The following is a 20,758-nucleotide window of genomic DNA, read 5'->3' as shown; positions in this document are numbered from 1 at the left end:
CATTAGTTGGAAGATGTGGAAGATCTCCTGCTATAGAGCTCCAACCCTGTTGAACATCTTTGGGATGAAAGCGAACACTGACCGCAGGCCATGTCCCAGGCCTCCTCACCTTCTCACCTACATCAGTACCTGACTTTACTAACACCCATGTGGATGATAGAAACCTCAGAAACCTTTACAAAATCGAGAGGAACATCTTCCCAGACGAGTGGAGGTTTCAGGATGTTCAAAAAGAAGCACATAGTGAACTTTTGGGCAGGTGTCCACAAACGTTTGTCCATATAGTGTCTGTTTATGGAAATCTTTGAGGTTTCGGTAAATCTAGATAGACCTGTTTGTTATTTGTCTTCTCAAAGTGTCCTGTTTTCTCCAATCCCCAGCTCCCCTTCTTGGAGGTAAAATTTGGAAGTTCCCAAGCGAACCAGAAGAGAATCAGGACTAGACTGTGATGAGAACTCCTCCGAGTCCCGCTGTTGCCGCTACCCCCTTACGGTGGACTTCGAAGACTTCGGCTGGGACTGGATTATTGCCCCGAAGCGCTATAAGGCCAACTACTGCTCAGGCGAGTGTGACTACGTGCACTTGCAGAAGTACCCGCACACACACTTGGTGAACAAGGCCAACCCACGCGGCACCGCCGGCCCCTGCTGCACGCCCACCAAGATGTCTCCCATCAACATGCTCTACTTTAACGGAAAAGAGCAGATCATCTACGGCAAGATTCCCTCCATGGTCGTGGATCGCTGCGGCTGCTCGTGATTCGACATCCCAGACGCGTGGACTCCATCCGTTCCACCTTCCAAACGTTTTTTCCACCTCCTCCTCCTCCTTCTCCTCCTCCTCTCCTCCTCCGGACTTCTTTACTACAACCTTTCAACCATCATCCATGCTAACACTGTGCAATATGCAATAGAACCAGAATAGCAAGCAAGCAAAGGAGCCATCTACAGAGCACCGCTTACTCTCACCGACTTTTTATTCGTTTACGCTAAATCCGCTTCCTGGGGGTCAGAGGTCACACAAGGACGTACTGAAGGAATGTAATGCCGGTTCGACTTGGGGAAAAAAAATGGACAAAAAATATCTTTTTTTATTTTTTATACATCGCTCATAGTACAAAAAAAAACAACAACCAAAACTACACGTATTATACAATCAACAAAATAGTTCTGTTCTCACTCCAAACAGCTGTCTAGGTTGTTTAGGTCAAGTATCCAAGAGCAACAGAGAGGGAATCAAGGGACACTTTTTTTAAGGAAAAGAAAAAAAAAAACGATAATAAAAGCTTGAAAAAAAAAAACCTGTCTAAAGAATTTTAGGCAACCTGAATCAAGGCTTTGTTTTACAATCAACACAACCAACCAGTTCATTGTATCTCATTTCACTACTCAACTGCTTGAACCTGCCCTTTACACTTGAACTATTATTATTATATAAATATAAATAAGCATTACTGGACAGAAGGACTTGAACCAGAGGCACTTTGATTGCAGTCTACATGTTGAAATGTGTAAAAGACAGAGTTTTATTGTTTTTTTTTGTTTGTTTTTTTTGTTGGTAAGTATGTGTGAATGTTAAAAACCACATCACTTACTTACTTTCTTCAAACCACAGTTTGCACTATGGCAGACCAATAGGAAGAATTGGTTGCTAAAAAAAAACGATTTTGATATGATATGTTTGCTGATTGCATTGTATACATGCCATTTTTTTCCTTTTAACAGTCACTTTTTTAACCTCTGTTATAGTTCCATGTATAAGACAACACATTAGCTAGAAGAAAAAGTGTACAATATCAAATCTATGTAGCTGTTCATACAAATAAAGGTGCTTGCTTTATGTTTAGTTGTATTATTTCACACTCCGGTATCGGATCGCGGCGTCGTCTCGACAGAGTTCACGCTGTGGTGTTAAGCTCGGCATGGGTGAAGATAGAAGGGGGAAAGAGGAAAAGTTTGTGCTCTATGACTTCAAGATTCAATGCTGATTCTGTGGCTAGTGTTTAAAAGCGGAGTGATTCTTTGGCCTTTCTGAATAGGGTGGAAAAAAAAAACTTTGGTTTTTTAATCTTAGTTCTCACGCAAACCCGTGCTTTTACAGCTTGTTATTGGACTGAGACATCTCTGTTATGTAAGTCCAATTTAACAACAAAAAAATTGCAGTCAGGCCTTTATAGAGCCCGAGTCGGAGAAAAAGGCGCAGTGCGTGAATGTTTTGACAGCAGGCCTAATTGGAGCAGGTCCTCACTTCCGACCAGAAGAGGGCGAACCGAGCACTGCTGAGATCCGCTTCCTTTCCTGCTGTGAGCTGGACGCCTGCCGACGGCAACCAGGTGGGACGTGCACAGAAGTGAACAGAGGGTTGTGAGAGATTAAAGGTCCTGGAGCAACAACACTGCACTCAACATTTTTCTGCTGACATAATACAGTACATTCGGGTTCCACCGTCGCCTCTTTGTTAAGGCCTTGTTCTATTTATGCATGAAAGGGTTGGGATTCATTCAAGGTTTTTGAAGTATTTATTTATGTTTGCTTCCTCTTGATTGATTCGCAGAGAACGTTTTCACAGCCTTCAGTTCATTTTAGAACATTTCAGTTTTTTTTTTTTTTGTTTTTGTTTTTGTGGACCGTATGCCATCAGTTAAAAAAACTTTACATTAACATTTATGACCTTATCCGCGGCGACTTACAATTACATCATCCGTACAACTGAGCAGTTACGGTTCAAGGGTGATGCTCAAGGGTCCAGCAGTGGCAAATTAGTGGTGGTGGAATTGGAACTCATGACCCTTCTGATCAAAATAATTCCAAAGGTGCTTCATTTTCCCATGAGAATGAGACTTCAACAGCAAACATCCATCCATCTGCACTACTGTCTAGCCACCAAGTATTATTTTTTTCTTTGAATTAGCCCTGTTACCCCAAAAGCCCCCAACTGCCCCATTAAATCTGACTTAATAATAATAATAATAACTGGTTCAACACCTGACTGTGACATATAAATGAATGAATATTAGCATAGAAAGAAAGGTGCTTTATATTTGTCACGTGTACATTACAGCACAGTGAAATTCTTTCTTTTCATATCCCAGCACTCCTGGAACACAGAGGCTTAAGGGCCTTGCTCAGGGGCCCCCAAGAGAGCCCCTTTTAGCAATACCAGGGCTTGAACCCCTGACCTTCTGATCAGTAACCCAGACCCTTAACCACTAACCTACCACCTCCCCTGAGATCACTATTAGATGAGTATGTAATTCTGGGTGGGACTTGGTTCACTTCTGTCACTCCAACATAAAGATTAGGATTGAACTTGATCACGGATGTCAATCCTAAATTCCAAAAACAGGCGAGATCATAATTACTTAACATAATCTTACAAGTCGATTCTCTTGGCACAATCTGCAAATAAATCCTGGTTTTGTTAGCCACCAGAAATGAAAGCACCTTTTACTTCTGTAATAAATGGCACCATTAGATTTCTGGAAGAAGCACTTTTTTCCTGAACAATACAGATGTGAGTTCTCTCTGGTTCCCACAATCCTCTGTGAAAGATTTCCATAGAAGGAGATTTCTATAGAGACTAGGATCAGAAGGTAATCATGAGTTCACATCGCAGTACCGCCACAATCGTCTCCCTGATCCTGAAAGGGTTAAAGTGTTGGGTAAAACTGGCCTCAACTTCCGAACAAAGTTTAATTGAACAAAACTTTTATTTGTGAAGCACTTTTAACAATGGTAATATCTCAAAGCAGCTTTACAGCGATAAAACCGTCATAAAAGAATGTATACATTTGTTCTTTATAATTGTAAGTTCATCCCTAATGAGTAAACCAGTGGCAAATGTGCCAAGTAAAAACCCCTTAACATGGTATGAGGAGGAAACCTTGAGAGGAACCAGACTCAAACATTTGTCAGTTTATTGCAGTTCCATCATTGTTGAAATGTGCAGGTGTTTAAATGCAACCTGTGGTCCTGAGTTGACTGTTGACATTAATTACAGTCCAAATCCATCCTCCTGTGTTGCTCTGTAATCTTTAAGGTTCAACATGCATAGGAAAAAATCATGCTACTATAAAGTGTCCTGTGATAAAAACAAAACATCATGTTGCAGTGTTCATATATTATAGTTAGGTTCAACTTTTAGTGTGAGCAGTTGAGGGTTAGGGGCCTTGCTCAAGGGCCCAGCAATGGCAAATTATTGGTGTTGATTAAATTTCAACTCACAATCTTCTAAGCAGAACACAACTGGAGCTGGATTGTATCTAAATGGTTAGGAATCATTGGGGCATCAGCATATTGTCTTTGAAGGTCCAAAATCTTCAATTCAATTCAATTTATTTTTATTTGTAAAATGTTAACAATGAACATTGTTTAAAAGCAGATTTACACATATAATGAGGTAAAAAAGAATCAATAAGATGTTCTTTAAAAGTGTTAGTTTGTCTTTGATTAGTAAGCTGGTGGTGACTGTGGCAAGGAAAAACTCCCTGAGATGCATGAGGAAAAAACCTTGAGCGGAACCAGACTCAAGAGGGAACCCATCTTCATCTGTGTGGCACCGAATGTCCATTTATTACAGAAAAATTATGTTTGGGTGTGCAGTGATGGTGTCACACAACTGGCACTGGTACATCTCTAGATGCCTCGAGATCCTTGCTGGATCTACAACTTCTCGTTGAAGATTTCAGACCTTTAAAGAGAAAATGCAGGTATAAGGTTATACAAATTTGACTGAGATTTTGACGTACCAAACAAGGAATAGGATTCACCCTTTTTTGACACACACACACACACACACACACACACACACACACACACACACACACACACACACACTACTCTTCCCGTGACTCAAACTTAAGCAAAACAAGATGTTTAGGGTTAATTATCATAAATCCTCTCCTACCCTATCATAACTCGAGTCCAGAATCAGCATGATTGATTTGTTTTTCTTTCGCTGCTTCCTCGTTTCCTCTTGCGACTGTTAAAAACAAGTGAACGCCATAAACAAGAACAGCAACGGATTGTCTGAGCATCTGAGCATCTGTTGTATGGAAGGAGAGGCGTCTGAGTTTCGGCAGAGCCGGGAGCTGCCAGCACATTCCAAGGCTCACAGGTGAGGAAGTGAGTGTGAGAAAATGGGAAGGTGGAACGAGTCTTCTGGGCCCAGGACAGACGGCTAGGAAACATGTAGCTGAAGATCCAGGATGTGTCGATATCCATCACGATATCCAGAATGGGAAAATATCATTAAGAAGAGTGAGAAGGAGAGATGAGTTGCTCACTTACTCCGACAGATGGAGAAGCATTTGTTTTAATGAGTTAAAGGCATGACCGATCTAATTCAGTGCAGTATGAACACAATTGTATACGTTTTATTTTTACTCAGTGGTTTTCAAAGTGTTTATTTGGAAACCCCAAGCATGTGTTTAGATGACAATGTTCTGCTGATAAAATGTTGGAAATGTACCAAATACCTAATTATACTAGGTGGTATCAAAAAAAATCTCTAGATCTTTTTACAAGAAAGTACTTTATTTATCTAGACACTATCACCTTTAAAACAGTCCCCTTGCATAGTGATGCAGTGCCTCCAGCGTTCCTGCCACTTCTGGAATGTGTCCTGGAAGTGTTCTTTTTTAAAGTGTGTAAAACGCCTTCTGCGCTTCACGTTGGTCAAAACAGCGACCTTTGTGCTAGATCTTCATCCAGAGAGATTGTGTTGTTTCCGGAAGAGAAACTCTTGTTTGAGGAGAGCTTGTCGACAGCAGACGTGGTCTTTTAGCGCACTGACTTATGACGTTCGGTGCTCCCTGTGACTGTGTGTGCAGCATGGTGCTGCCATCTATTGGCATGTTATAAAACAAGTCTGGACACTTTTTAATGCCACCTTGTATAACATGCAGGGGCTTTCTGTGGCCAATGTTCAGCCACTCATATCAAGAATAATGGCAAATTTTATGGCTTAATGTTTGTGCCCATTTCAATTAGCTCCATTCTTCCTGGAAGGTTTTTCTCTACATTTTGTGGCACGTCGGTGGGGAATAAGGAATTAGAATGTCAGGATTTTAAGGAGGCTCCAGTTCCAGTTCTTCCCAAAGGGTTTGAGGAGGTCAGGGCTCAGTGAAGGACACTCGAGATTGTATGCTGCAAGCTTCACACACTATTCTTACTACTGGCTTCCAGTATACAAAGACATTTTTCATATTTGTCAGTTTCTAGTTTTAATGGCAACAGTTTGGGAAAGAACCACATGTGGATGTGATGATCTTGGGTGCAAATTTATTTGGCCATACAGTGTAGATAGTTCTGGGCAATTTGGGTCGATTTAAAAAACAAGCATGGAAGGTCTCTGAGAAATCATAGTAAATGAAAGAAAGCTCAGACGGCTGGTGTGTAAACAATCGTCTAAAAACAATATTAAAATGAATGAAAAGTTTATTTGACCGTAAGCTTAATAATTAACAAGATTTAGTCTTTCCCTGTCTCTCCTTCTTTTAATTCCATTGGGAATTAAATGTAGACCTACCCCAGATTCTGAACAAACTCACATTTTGATTGGAAATTCGATTGTAATATAGAAAAATCAGTCATATATTGAATGTTAATGCCATCACAAATCCAAAAGGTTTATACACTAAACATGCAATCTGATCATAGTGTACACTCAGATAGAATAAAAACATACCCGATAATCACATCTACGTCTACAGTTCCTTTTTCCCTCCAGACCTAACTGATGCTCCTGTCCTACACCTGTGACTCACCTGTTGCTGTTGTAAAGTGAAACAGGTAGGTAGGCAGAGTGGTAGGTAGATAGGTGGGTAGGTGGGTAGGTGGGTAGGTAAGCAGGTAGACAGGTAGGTAGGTAGGTAGGTAGGTAGGTAGGTAGGTAGGTAGGTAGGTAGGTAGGTAGGTAAGCAGGCAGGCAGGTGGGCAGGTGGGCAGGTAGACATGTAGGTAGACAGGTAGACATGTGGGTAGCCAGGTAGGTAGGTAAGCAGGCAGGCAGGTAGACAGGTAGACATGTGGGTAGACAGGTAGGTAGGTAGGTAGGTAGGTGGGTAGGTAGGTAGGTAGGTAGGTAGGTAGGTAGGTAGGCAGGCAGGCAGGTAGACAGGTAGACATGTGGGTAGACAGGTAGGTAGGTAGGTATGTGGGTAGGTAGGCAGGTAGGCTGACAAGTATGTAGGTATATAGGTGGGTAGGTAGGTAGGCAGGTAGGTAGATATGTAGGTTTATAAGATGGTATGTAGGTAGGTAGGTATGTAGGTAGGTGGGAAGGTGGGAAAGTAGGTAAGTAGGTAGGCAGCATACATAGGTAGATATGTAGGTAGAAATGTAGGCAATTAGGTAACTTTACTCATCACAGAGGAATATTCATAATTTCACAATTATTTAAGATAATTATCCAAACTTTAAAAGAAAAATCCCCAACCCAATTTTTTGTCGATGTCATGTATCTTTTGCATGACATTAAAACATATACATCTCTGTTAATTTTCATAAATTCTCAAGGACACTGTATCATAAGATTTGCAATGTAGTAATCACCTCGCTAACCAAGGGAGACATGATTTAAGACCCAGCTGAACTTCTCTAGTAGTGAGTTCCAGTCCGATCCAAAGTAAGCAATGAAACGCAATAAAAAGCTGTGCGCCTCAGGTCACAGGACGCAGACACAAGGCTGCTGATGGCTGGCTGTCAGTGCTCCTGATGGATTTAGCCAGCGCGTCCACACCGCTTGTTTTTTCACTTAGCAAGAAAACCGTGTTCCCCCTCCCTCTCCCATTCTCCCACTCTCCCGACAACATATTGACCCTTACGAGACCCCTTGATGAATTGCACTGTAAAGCTTCCGGATGTTTGTGAATGGGGACAGCGAGGTGTCCTGGTTTAGTGATATGCACCTCGAGATTGCATTAAGGGTTGGAACGAGTCGTCCAGAAAAATTTCTGTCCATAAGCTCAAGTTCATTTACAAGGCTCGTTAATGACCGGAGTGGAAAAAAAAGGTCCAGCGCAATAAACCACAAGCGTCCCACTGGGCCAGTGACTGACAGTGATGGAGGATAGATGTGTCTCAGTGGAGAAAGAGAGATGTCTGGATCATTTGGAAAAAACAGCAAGTTGTCCCCACCTTTGTCATGTCTTGTCATATGGTGAATCAGTTTTGTTGCATTATTGGAAATTATAATGGGAAATCAAGGCAATTAAACTTTTTTAAAGGACATCTACTCAAATGACTTCTGGAAATTTGATCAAATGCTGCAGGTGTTTTTCAGATGATGCTCAAATATCAGCTAAAAAACCACTGAATGTGTGTTGAACATGTTAAGATTTTAAGATTGTATTGTGTAACACTAACATGGGATCTTTAAAATCAACTTTATGATTAAATTCCTATATTTTTCTGCCATTGATGAAGCTGTTTCCCATTAAAGACATGCACCAGTGCTTTGGTCTGGCCAGCTCTTTCAATTCATCTCAAATACTTAACAGGTCGAACAGGATCAGCTTCGGCTTACGTTAACGGCATTTTGCAGTCTTACATTTTGTCATTTTATACAACTGGGCAGTTAAGGCTTAAGGGCCAACAGTGGCCAACTTCCATGCTTCCAACTTCCATGCTTCCATGCTGTATATGTTCATGTACATATATATATTCATCCTTATATTATATTCATAGTACATATACCTCTGTAAATTACTGTTTATAGTCCTATACTGTAATACCATTTTATTTAATTTATGTAAATCATGTAAACACTGTATATCCTCCACTTGCTGTTATTGCACTCTGGTTAGACCCAAACTGCATTTCGTTGCCTTGTACTTGTACATGTGTAATGACAATAAAGTTGAATCAAATCTAATCTAATCTGAATCTTATACCACTATCAACAGCCTCACACTGCAAAAACTCCTCATCTAGTCAAAATTACAGTCTTATTTCATAGCCATTCTCTTAATTATCTTATTTTAAGAGTAAAATAGTACGCAGGAGCAGATTGCGTATGATTATTATGATTGTTTTAAGATTATTTATATATTTATTTACCCTTTATTAGTAAGTACAGTTTGAAATAATTTCTTTTACCTGCAAATTGACCTTGAATAGTATCGATTAACGTATTTTTAAAGACTTTATTTGAGCAGTAATAACTGGTTTTAAGGTTACTCAGTTAAAAATGCTTAATAATCACATTGAGGACTTTATTCCAAGTGCTTGTTTTAAATCAACGCCAACCTCCTTTTTTTTTTTTACAACCAAATAACAAATTATAACTGCAGGTCAGGACGCTCTTTCCAGTATTTTTTTTTTTTTTTTTTACAAATACTTATAGCTTTTTACGTGTTTTGTAGTTTGATTTCTGTTTCTCATGTTGAATATCTTTCAGTGTTCTGTGATCATGTGAAAATACATTCAGTAATGTTTTATGTTGCAATACGTTTAAACATTTTGAGGAGCAGTGATTTCGCTTGTTTTCGCATCGTAACTACTGTGTGCGTTTTTAATAAATCATTTCTGGCAATACGCATGATCCTGATTTTAATAGTAATCTTGTTTTTAGTGCTTGTTTTTAGTTTTTAGTTTTAAAGGCTTCGTCTGATATTAGGGCAGAATATATAGTAATGACGATTCTGCAGTTTGGAGGAATGCTCTCGTTTAGCAGCTCTGATTTTAACACTTTGTGGGAGGGGCATGCTGAGTGTTTTTAACAATGGACATTGTCTCAACGCAGCTTTACACAGATAAACCCGAAACAAACGAATGTATAAGTTTGTTCCTTATAAATGTAATCCTTAATGAGTGAACCAGTGGTGACTGTGGTGAGGAAAAACCCCCTGAGATGGCATGAAGAAGAAACCTTGAGAGGAACCAGACTCAAAAGGAAGCCCATCCTCATCCTCAACACTGAATGTCCATTCATTATAGTTCCATAATTGTTAAGGTGTACTGTTCAGTGTAAGGTGCTCAAATGCAGACCTGTGGTCTTGAGCCATTGTGAATATTGATATTATAATGTTGATAGTTAGAGATACACAAGTGAACACAATATGTAGTTTTTAAATGAAAGTTTTTATTATTGAGGGAAAACAAAATCCAAAACTACATGGCCCTGTGTGAAAAGGTGTATATACATATATATATATATATATGTGTGTGTATATATATATATATATATATATATATATATATATATATATATATATATATATATATATATATATACACACATACACACTTATTAAAACATATTGTACAGTAAATAAACTTTGATTTTGAACACTTTAACACTATATGTATCCCAATGAGTCGATGAACATATGTGACTCAAGTAAAGTCTGTTCTCGGTGCTCAGTCTGATCCCCACGTCTGACTTCTCCATTTCAATCAGGGATACGATTCGTTTCACAATGACGTTATGGTCGATGCCTTACCCATGAGTTACATCTAAAGATGGTCGTCTGAGTTTAAGGAGTTCAAATGAATCAAGAATCCATTGGGGGGAGAGGTGGGGGTACCGTTATTCAGCAGAATAAGTTTACACTCGTTCCAAACCAGGCCCTTCGGGGCTATCATCTTCAGAGGTTCAGCTTACACAGCTGAACAAGGCTGTTGCACCAATACTCCTCAAACTACATGCAATGCTTATACCAATCACAAGTATTCAACCTTCATCTTGGTGAACATAAGGAACGGTAGATCTTCCCTTCAAGGATATAAATCATGTGATCTAATCCAGTGTGATCACACCATTCACAATAGCTACATCATATTGCCAAAAAGTATTGAGACACCCAACGTGCCACAAACGTGGACCAAATGTGGAATGAGGTGTTCAAAAAGCACATACCACATATCTTTTGATCAATCAAACACCAACGTTTGTCCTTGAGGTGTACATGGAAACCTGTTACAGTAACTCATAAACTCATTTCCCCAGCAATACAAGAGCTGTCTTGGGGATTTGTGGCCTCTTCAAGTACATCCCACACTTATGCTGGGTGCCAAATTTGCCCGCAGGATCGCTTCACCTCAGCCAGCTGCTCAGACCTTTATTAACATCAATAAACGCCACCGGACAGATAGTCACATGCCGTCCTCAAATGTATGACATGTATCAGAGATTTGCACTTTGACTACAATGTTAGCTTGGGTAAAGCTGTGGCATGGTGCTAGTTTCCTGTACTTGCTTTTCAAACATACATGCTTGACTTTTATTCAAGCCGGAGTTTCCTCATCTCGATGGAATTCATGTCTCCTGAACGTTTGCGATACGCCAATAAAACTTCCTCTCTTGGAAAATATCAGCTTTCACAAAGATCTGTATACAAATTTTTGCCACTTGATGCATTGGTATGTATGGAATCCATGTACTGTTTCATATTTTCTGGTGAAACTGATTAGATACACTGATCAGCATTACATTATGACCACCTGCCTAATATTGTGTTGGTCCACTTTTGCTGCTAAAACAGTTATGACCCATTGAGCATCAACAGCATGAACTTCCTCAGTTTGAGCTACAGGAGCTCGTCTGTTGGATCGGACCACACGGACTAGCCTTCGCTTCTCAAATGCATCAATGAGCCTCGGCCACCCATGACCCTGTCACCAGTGTGTATAGTCTGAGATATATATAGAGACGTATAAGAGTGGAGGAAGGTGCACACAGGTGGTCTATGTTCTATGCAGGAGATGCAACCTGAAGGAGATTGGAGACTGTAAGGTGTTGGCAGGGGACAGTATAGCTGGACAGCATCAGATGGTGGTCTGTAGGATGGTTTTGGAGGTGAAGAAGAATAGGAGGAGCGTGAGGAATGAAAGAAGAATAAGATGGTGGAAACTGAAGGAAGAAGAGTGCAGTGTGAGGTTCAGGGAAGAGGTCAGTCAGGGGCTCGGTGGTGGTGAAGAGGTGTTGGATGATTGGGCAACTACTGCAGGAGTGATACGGGTGGCAGCTAGAAAGGTACTTGGTGTGAGATCTGGAAATAGAAAGGAAGACAAAGAGACGTGGTGGAATGAGGAAGTGCAGGACAGCGTGTTGAGAATATGGAGAGAGTATTTTGAGCTGCTGATGAATGAGGAAAATGATAGAGAGAAAGAAGGTTGGATGAGGTGGAGATGGTGAAGCACGAAGTGGATAGAATTAGTAAGGAGTAAGTGAATGCAGCGATTAAGAGGATAAAGAGTGGAAAGTCATTTGGACCAGATGACATACCGGTAGAAGTATAAAGATGTTTAGGAGAGATGGCAGTGGAGTTTTTAACCAGGTTGTTCAACAAGATTTTGGAAGGTGAGCAGATTCCTGAGGAATGGAGAAGGAGTGTGCTGGTACTGATCTTTAAGAATACTAACTACAGTCACTACAGGGGAAAAAAGTTGATCAGTCACACCATGAAGTTATGGGAAAGAGTAGTGGAAGCCAGGCTAAGAGAAGAGGTGACCATCTGTAAGCAGCAGTATGGTTTCATGCCGAGGAAGAGCACCACAGATGACATATTTGCTTTGAGAATGTTGATGGAGAAGTATAGAGAAGGACAGAAAGAGTTGCATTGTGTGTTTGTGGATTTAGAGAAAGCGTACGACAGGGTGGAGAGAGAGGAGCTGTGGTATTGTATGAGGAAGTCAGGTGTGTCAGAGAAGTATGTGAGGGTGGTGCAGGACATGTATGAGGACAGTGTGACAGCAGTGAAGTGTGCAGTATTAACAACAGACTAGTTCAAGGTGGAGGGTGGACTGCATCAAGTATCGGCCCTGAGCCCTTTCCTGTTTGCAGTGGTGATGGACAGGTTGACGGACGAAGTCAGACAGGAGTCTCCATGGACTATGATGTTTGCGGATGATATTGTGATTTGTGGTGAGAGTAGGGAACAGGTTGAGAAGAGCCTGGAGAGGTGGAGGTATGCGCTGGAGAGGAGGGGAATGAAAGTCAGTAGGAGTAAGACAGAGTACATGGGTGTGAATGAAAGGGAGTTCAGTGGAGGGGTGCAGTTGCAGGGAGAAGAGGTGGAGAAGATGGAGGAGTTCAGGTACCTGGGGTCAACAGTGCAAATTAATGAAGAGTGTGTTGGAGAACTGAAGAAAAGAGTGCAGGCAGGGTGGAGTTGGTGGAGAAGAGTGATAGCAGGAGTGATTTCTGATAGAAGAGTATCTGTGAGAGTGAAAGGGAAAGTTTATAGGACTGTGGTGAGACCTGAGATGTTGTAGGTTTAGAGACAGTGGTATTGAGTAAAAGACAGGAGGTGGAGCTGGAGGTAGCAGAGCTGAAGATGTTGAGATTTTTGTTGGCAGTGATGACGATGGACAGGATTAGAAATGAGTTTATTAGGGGGACAGCACGTGTAGGATGTTTTAGAGACAAGGTAAGGGAGGGGAGATTGAGATGGTTTGGACATGTGCAGAGAAGGGACACGGGGTATATCAGTAGGAGAATGCTGAGGATGGAGCCACCAGGAAGAAGGAAAAGAGGAAGACCAAGGAGGAGGTTTATGGATGTGGTGAACGAAGACATGCAGGTAGTTGGTTTAAAAGGGGCAGATGTAGAGGACAGGGGGGTATGGAGACAGATGATCCATTGTGGCGCCCCCTAATGGGAGCAGCTAAAAGAAGAAGAAGAACTAAAACAAGAACAAGAACAAGAAGAGGTGTGTATAGTCTGTGGGATTATTTACAGATAAAAAAAAAATGTGTGAGGCGTGACCGAATGATAGGCAGTGAAAATCCGTGGCACATAATCAGTTGAGTGAATTTGACCTGTGATGAGTTCTGGGTATAAATATAGTTCCTAAAGAGACCCAGAGATTGTTAGAAAACATACCCAAAAAAAGAAAACAGCATCACAATGCAGCAATTATCAAAGAAAAAAACATTGTAAAAAAAGTTCAGGAAAACTAGAAAATTTTACAGGTTTATACATCTGTTCCTATCTGTTCCTACATCAACCTTTGTGAAGATCTAAATTGATTTATATTTTCCAAAATGGTTTATACATGAATCTGTTCCCGCATCGACCTCTATTATAACTATTATTTAACATTAATAATATTATTATTCATTCAATATTTTCATAAAGAAATGCAAAACCGTAGCTACCATTATAATAATATTCGAGTTATCACAGTGAAAGGTCAAACTGCATGTACTTCTGTAGCTGAAACTCCAGTGCTTGCTCCTGGTCCATGAGTCTCTCTGACCCTTGTTTGAGACTTCAATTATATCTTGGAGCACGCATGTGCTGGGCAATCTGAGACCAGCCAGAACAGCGAAATGGAGGTAGTGCATTTGGCACCAAGGGAATATCAGGATGATTAGCTGGGCTTAGCTGACGATCATCTTCGTAGCATGTGACCACTCAGTTAAAAAGGTCATGCAGGATTCACTTTACCAGCTGTCACTCAATTTTACATATTTTTTTTTCGGTGTAGTTAATGGTAGCAAAAGTCCACTGCAGGGTTTTAGACCAATTGGAATGTGCACCGAATAAAATGCAATATATTATATTTCTAATGATATTTAATGAGCTCACAGTTTTAGTATTCATGTCGTTTTTTATAGGGTTTGTGCTCAGTTGATTTTTGCATGAATGGCAACCGATGTACTGTAACATTCCCTCGTTTTGCAAGTTTTTACCAATAATCTGCTGTCATATGTGGTTTGCTAATAACAAAAAATCCAGATGAGAATCCAGAGGCATGATCATATAGTGGAAGCAACATATAAGAAAGATAAGGTCGTTTTAAAGGTTCAAATGTTCATTCATTTGCTATAATATCAGACCGTGGCCTTTATTAAATACAAAGATTTCCTTCTTCACCTTTGACATTCGCCTTTATTCAACACTCCTCGTAATCATTTCTACGTATTACACTTCGATCCGTATAAGGATAAGACCTGCTTCCTCCCCCCTTGAGTAAACACATTATTCTACACCTGATCCGGGAAAGCAGTGCTGCACGATCGCGTCCTCTACGGATGCGGTAAAGGAATCGTTTTATATTTAACCCGTCTTGTCAAACACTCGTCAAATTGCACTTCAATTTGTGGGTCGTTGACAAGTCCCGACGAAGCATGTACGCTCCGAAAATAAAAACGCACGTAGACGGCCGTAAAGCGGACCTTTAGGCAGGCAGGCCAGCGATTGACGTGACGGGGGACTAATTAACACGTCCAGGAGTCATTTATCTAAGCAAGTTCTAACTCCAAGCATCTGAACGGCAGCTAATTACTATTATTCCTCCTTCCTCAAGGTCAAGCCTTAGATCTGTTTTTTTACACGACTTTAACTCGAGACTGCAATCCCTCCAGTCGTTAATGAACGCTTTTCTGCAGCGAGCGGTTTCTGTATACGCAAGAACCACTTTATAAATCAGAAATGCCCAAAAGCACGAGACGTCCAAGTCACGGAGATGTGTGGAGACGTCCTCGAAATCACTCCGTCTTGTTGTGAAAACAATAAAATGCTTGCCGTCAGCACTTTCTCCTCACGCAACTCATTTTCCTCTCAGAGCGCTCGCAGCACATGTCTGGGTTTTTAACTGCGAGATGCCGTGTGGAAGAGAGGCGTGTGAGCACCACTGAGCTCAGAACCCAGGTCAGGTTTGGCAGAACACAAGTTTCAAAGGCTTGCATAATTAAATGAAAAATAAATAAAAATAAAGGTCAAAAGTAGCCAGCTGGCGTGTTTAACATGGAGCACATGTGCATGTTTAGTTCTTTATGGTGGTTAAGCTGCAAATGAGCTGCATCATAACATCCAGCAGAGAAATTCAGGCCCTTTTAAAGAAAAAAAACAAGAAGCACAAGGAGAAATGCTACTCTCTTAAATCTGAAGAGCTCCTCTTAAATCTGTGAATTAAAAGGCTTTTCACTTGTCACATGTACATTACAACACCGTCGTATATACCAACGATGTGAGGAAGCGATGATACAGCACCCCTGGAACAGATACGCTTTAGGGCCTTGCTCAAGGGCCCCAAGAGTGACAGTTTGGTGATACTAGACCTTCTAATCAGTAGCCCAGGACCTCAACCACAGAGTAGCGATGAGTCGTTCATGAACGATTCATTTTTAACGAGTCATTAATGTGACTCATCAAAACGAACCAACTCAAAGACTGATTCGTTCATTTACTACTGGGCGCGCCTGATCAAAGCTTTGAAAATCTCTGTAGGTTATGTACAGGGAACAGAACCGAGTAGTTTATTTCTCGACTCTTCTAGTCCGAGTCCTTCACACTTTTGCGACGTGACTCCCATAGACGCGCTGCAATTAAATGTATATTTCATTTCTGATTAAAGAAACAAAATGAACTAAATAAATCAAATAAAGATTTAAAGAACCAGATTCACTGAAATGATCTCATCTTCCCATCACTACCACCGAGCCCCTACAGTTATACCTAATGTTATCTGTCTCATTAAAAAAGCGAATAAGGAGTGAAGGAAGAGTGCAGTGTATATTTAGATATCTGTATACAGTAATCCTGCCCCTTTACCGCGGATAGCATGATAGACCAAAAAAACGTATAGGGAACTGTTTTGATGTTTTGAGTTTTATGTTGAAATAAAGAGATGTATTAATAAATATATAATTATTATTTATAAAATGAAGTAAAATGTTAATACTGTACAGTACATGAACAGTTATTTTCAATAGATCCAACATGTGGTGGTTTCTGAACATGGAACATGAAGAAAAAAAAGGAATCAGATCTAAAGGCCTCCTTCTGTAAGCAGTAAACAATGACTGCTATCCATTTTATCCATTTTTATCTATTTCTATAAATCGCCATAAAAGGTACCGATGTGATGCATCGTTCTAAAAAAGGTGTTTGTTGGCTATAAGTTGGCATTGATTTATTTCTTTATAATTATTAGTAGATGCTCTTTACTTTTATTAGTGATCAATAATTTGTGACCAATATTTGATATGTAGACTGATTTCTCTTCTCTAAACTGTTTCTCGAGTCACATAGAATACAGATTGACATGGCAGAGGTAGAGCTGTATCTTCCTGGAGACTGAACAGGAAAAGAACATCTGGTTTTATTTGATCTTTTTTGCACTACATTAGAAGTCAAAAGACTCTGAAGCATATTGATGAATTGCTGTCTTTCTGAACCAAAGTAATAAAAGTTAATTACAGTGAGAAAAATAAGTATTTGAACACCCTGCTATTTTGCAAGTTCTCCCACTTAGAAATCATGGAGGGGTCTGAAATTGTCATCGTAGGTGCATGTCCACTGTGAGACACATAATCTTAAAAAAAAAATCACAATGTATGATTTTTTAACTATTTATTTGTATGATACAGCTGCAAATAAGTATTTAAACACCTGAGAAAGTCAATGTTAAGATTTGGTACAGTAGCCTTTGTTTGCAATTACAGAGGTCAAACGTTTCCTGTAGTTTTTCACCAGGTTTGCACACACTGCAGGAGGGATTTTGGCCCACTCCTCCACACAGATCTTCTCTAGATCAGTCAGGTTTCTGGCCTGTCACTGAGAAACACGGAGTTTGAGCTCCCTCCAAAGATTCTCTATTGGGTTTAGGTCTGGAGACTGGCTAGGCCACGCCAGAACCTTGATATGCTTCTTACAGAGCCACTCCTTGGTTATCTGGCTATGTGCTTCGGGTCATTGTCATGTTGGAAGACCCAGCCTCGACCCATCTTCAATGCTCTAACTGAGTGAAGGAGGTTGTTCCCCAAAATCTCGCAATACATGGCCCCGGTCATCCTCTTCTTAATACAGTGCAGTCGCCCTGTCCCATGTGCAGAAAAACACCCCCAAAGCATGATGCTACCACCCCCATGCTTCACAGTAGGGATGGTGTTCTTGGGATGGTACTCATCATTCTTCTTCCTCCAAACATGTTTAGTGGAATTACGACCCAAAAGTTCTATTTTGGTCTCATCTGACCACATGACTTTCTCCCATGACTCCTCTGGATCATCCAAATGGTCATTGGCAAACTTAAGACGTGCCTGGACATGTGCTGGTTTAAGCAGGGGAACCTTCCGTGCCATGCATGATTTCAAACCATGACGCCTTAGTGTATTACCAACAGTAACCTTGGAAACGGTGGTCCCAGCTCTTTTCAGGTCATTGACCAGCTCCTCCCGTGTAGTTCTGGGCTGATTTCTCACCTTCCTTAGGATCATTGAGACCCCACGAGGTGAGATCTTGCATGGAGCCCCAGTCCAAGGGAGATTGACAGTCATGTTTAGCTTCTTCCATTTTCTAATGATTGCTCCAACAGTGGACCTCAGAATTCTAGCTGATAGACAGCTGTTCAAATACTTATTTGCAGCTGTATCATACAAATAAATAGTTTCAAAATCATATATTATGATTTCTGGATTTTTTTTTTAGATTCTGTCTCTCACAGTGGACATGCACCTATGATGACAATTTCAGACCCCTCCATGATTTCTAAGTGGGAGAACTTGCAAAATAGCAGGGTGTTCAAATACTTATTTTCCTCACTATATAGAGTGTATCTGAAAATCCCTGAAGGAGGTCAGAATGCTTTCCAAATCTTCTTCTTCTTCTTTCGGCTGCTCCCATTAGGGGTCGCCACAGCGGATCATCCGTCTCCATACCACCCTGTCCTCTACATCTGCCTCTTTTACACCAACTACCTGCATGTCTTCCCTCACCACATCCATGAACCTCCTTTTTGGCCTTCCTCTTTTCCTCCTACCTGGTGGCTCCATCCTCAGCATTCTTCTACCAATATAATTTATGTCCCTCCTCTGCACATGTCCAAACCATCTCAATCTCGCCTCCCTCACCTTGTCACCAAAACATCCTACATGCGCTGTCCCTCTAATAAACTCATTTCTAATCTTATCCATCCTCGTCACTCCCAACGAAAACCTCAACATCTTTAGCTCTGCTACCTCCAGCTCCACCTCCTGTCTTTTACTCAATGCCACTGTCTCTAAACCATACAACATCGCAGGTCTCACCACAGTCCTATAAACTTTCCCTTTCAATTTTGCAGATACCCTACTATCACAAATCACTCCTGTCACTCTTCTCCACCCACTCCACCCTGCCTGCACTCTTTTCTTCACTTCTCTAACACACTCTCCATTACTTTGCACTGTTGAACCCAGGTACCTGAATTCCTCCACCTTCTGAAGCTCTTCTCCTGCAACCGCACCACTCCACTGCCCTCCCTCTCATTCACACACATGTACTCTGTCTTACTCCTACTGAGTTTCATTCCCCTTATCTCCAGTGCATATCTCCACCTCTCCAGGCTCTTCTCAACCTGCTCCCTACTCTCACAACAAATCACAATATCATCCGCAAACATCATAGTCCAGGAGACTCCTGTCTGACCTCGTCCGTCAACCTGTCCATCACCACTGCAAACAGGAAAGGGCTCAGGGCCGATCCTTGATGCAGTCCAACCTTCACTCTAAACTCTGTCGTACCTGCTGCACACTTCACTGCCGTCACACTGTCCTCATACATGTCCTGCACCACCCTTACATACTTCTCCGACACACCTGACTTCCTCATACAGTACCACAACTCCTCTCTTGGCACCCTGTCGTCGCCTTCTCTAAATCCACAAATACACAATGCAATTCCTTCTGTCCTTCTCTATACTTCTCCATCAACATTCTCAAAGCAAATATGGCATCTGTGGTGCTCTTCCTCGGCATGAAACCATACTGTTGCTCACAGATGGTCACCTCTTCTCTCAGCCTGGCTTCCACTACTCTTTCCCATAACTTCATGGTGTGACTGATCAACTTAATACCCCTGTAGTTACTGCAGGTCTGCACATCTCCTTTATGCTTAAAGATCGGTACCAGCACACTCTTTCTCCATTCCTCAGGCATCTTCTCACCTTCCAAAATCCTGTTAAACAATCTGGTCAAAACCCCACTGCCATCTCTCCTAAACATCTCCACGCTTCCACGGTATGTCATCTGGTCCAACCGACTTTCCACTCTTCATCCTCTTAATCGCTGCTCTCACTTCCTCCTTACTAATCTTATCTACATCCTGCTTCACCATCTCCACATCATCCAACCTTCTCTCTCTGATTTTCCTCATTCATCAGCTGCTCAAAATACTCCCTCCACCTTCTCAACACACTCTCCTCACTAGTCAACACATTTCCCTCTCCATCCTTTACTGCTCTAACTTGCAGTACATCCTTTCCAGCTCGGTCCCTCTGCCTGGCCAATCGGTACAAATCCTTTTCTCCTTCCTTAGTGTCCAACCTCTCATACAGCTCCTCATATGCCTTTTCCTTGGCTTTCGCCACATCCCTCTTAACCTGCTGCCGCATCTCCTTGTACTCCTGCCTACTTTTCTCATCACTCTGTCTATCCCACTTCTGTTTTGCCAACCTCTTTCTCCTTATGCTCTCCTGCACTTCCTCATTCCACCACCACGTCTCCTTGTCTTCCTTTCTATTTCCAGATGTCACACCAAGTACTTTTCTAGCTGCCTCCCTCATCACTCCTGCAGTAGTTGCCCAATCATCCAACACCTCCTTAACACCACTGAGCCTCTCTCTGACCTCTTCCCTGAACCTCACACTACACTCTTCCTCCTTCAGTTTCCACCATCTTATTCTTCTTTCAGTCCTCACTCTCCTCCTCTTCATCCTCGCCTCCAAAACCATCCTACAGACCACCATCCTATGCTGTCTAGCTACACTGTCCCCTGCCAACACCTTACAGTCGCCAATCTCCTTCAGGTTGCATCTCCTGCATAGCAC

The 20,758-nt window shown here is 41.4% G+C and overlaps 1 protein-coding gene across 1 annotated transcript in view; it reads left to right on the top strand.

Annotated features, from left to right (window-relative positions):
* mstnb (myostatin b) overlaps positions 1-1,839 on the top strand; it is a 6,023-nt gene extending 4,184 nt beyond the window's left edge. The window contains 2 exon segments of the mRNA XM_046845860.1: positions 381-400; positions 402-1,839. Of these exon segments, the coding sequence (XP_046701816.1) occupies positions 381-400; positions 402-759 (378 nt within the window). The 3' untranslated portion in view covers positions 760-1,839.
* The last annotated feature ends 18,919 nt before the right edge of the window (positions 1,840-20,758 follow it).

Source organism: Silurus meridionalis, chromosome 3, assembly GCF_014805685.1.
Source record: "Silurus meridionalis isolate SWU-2019-XX chromosome 3, ASM1480568v1, whole genome shotgun sequence".
NCBI classification, from domain to species: domain Eukaryota; kingdom Metazoa; phylum Chordata; class Actinopteri; order Siluriformes; family Siluridae; genus Silurus; species Silurus meridionalis.
Note: the sequence above shows the minus strand (reverse complement) of the source record. Positions and strands in the feature narration are given on the sequence as shown.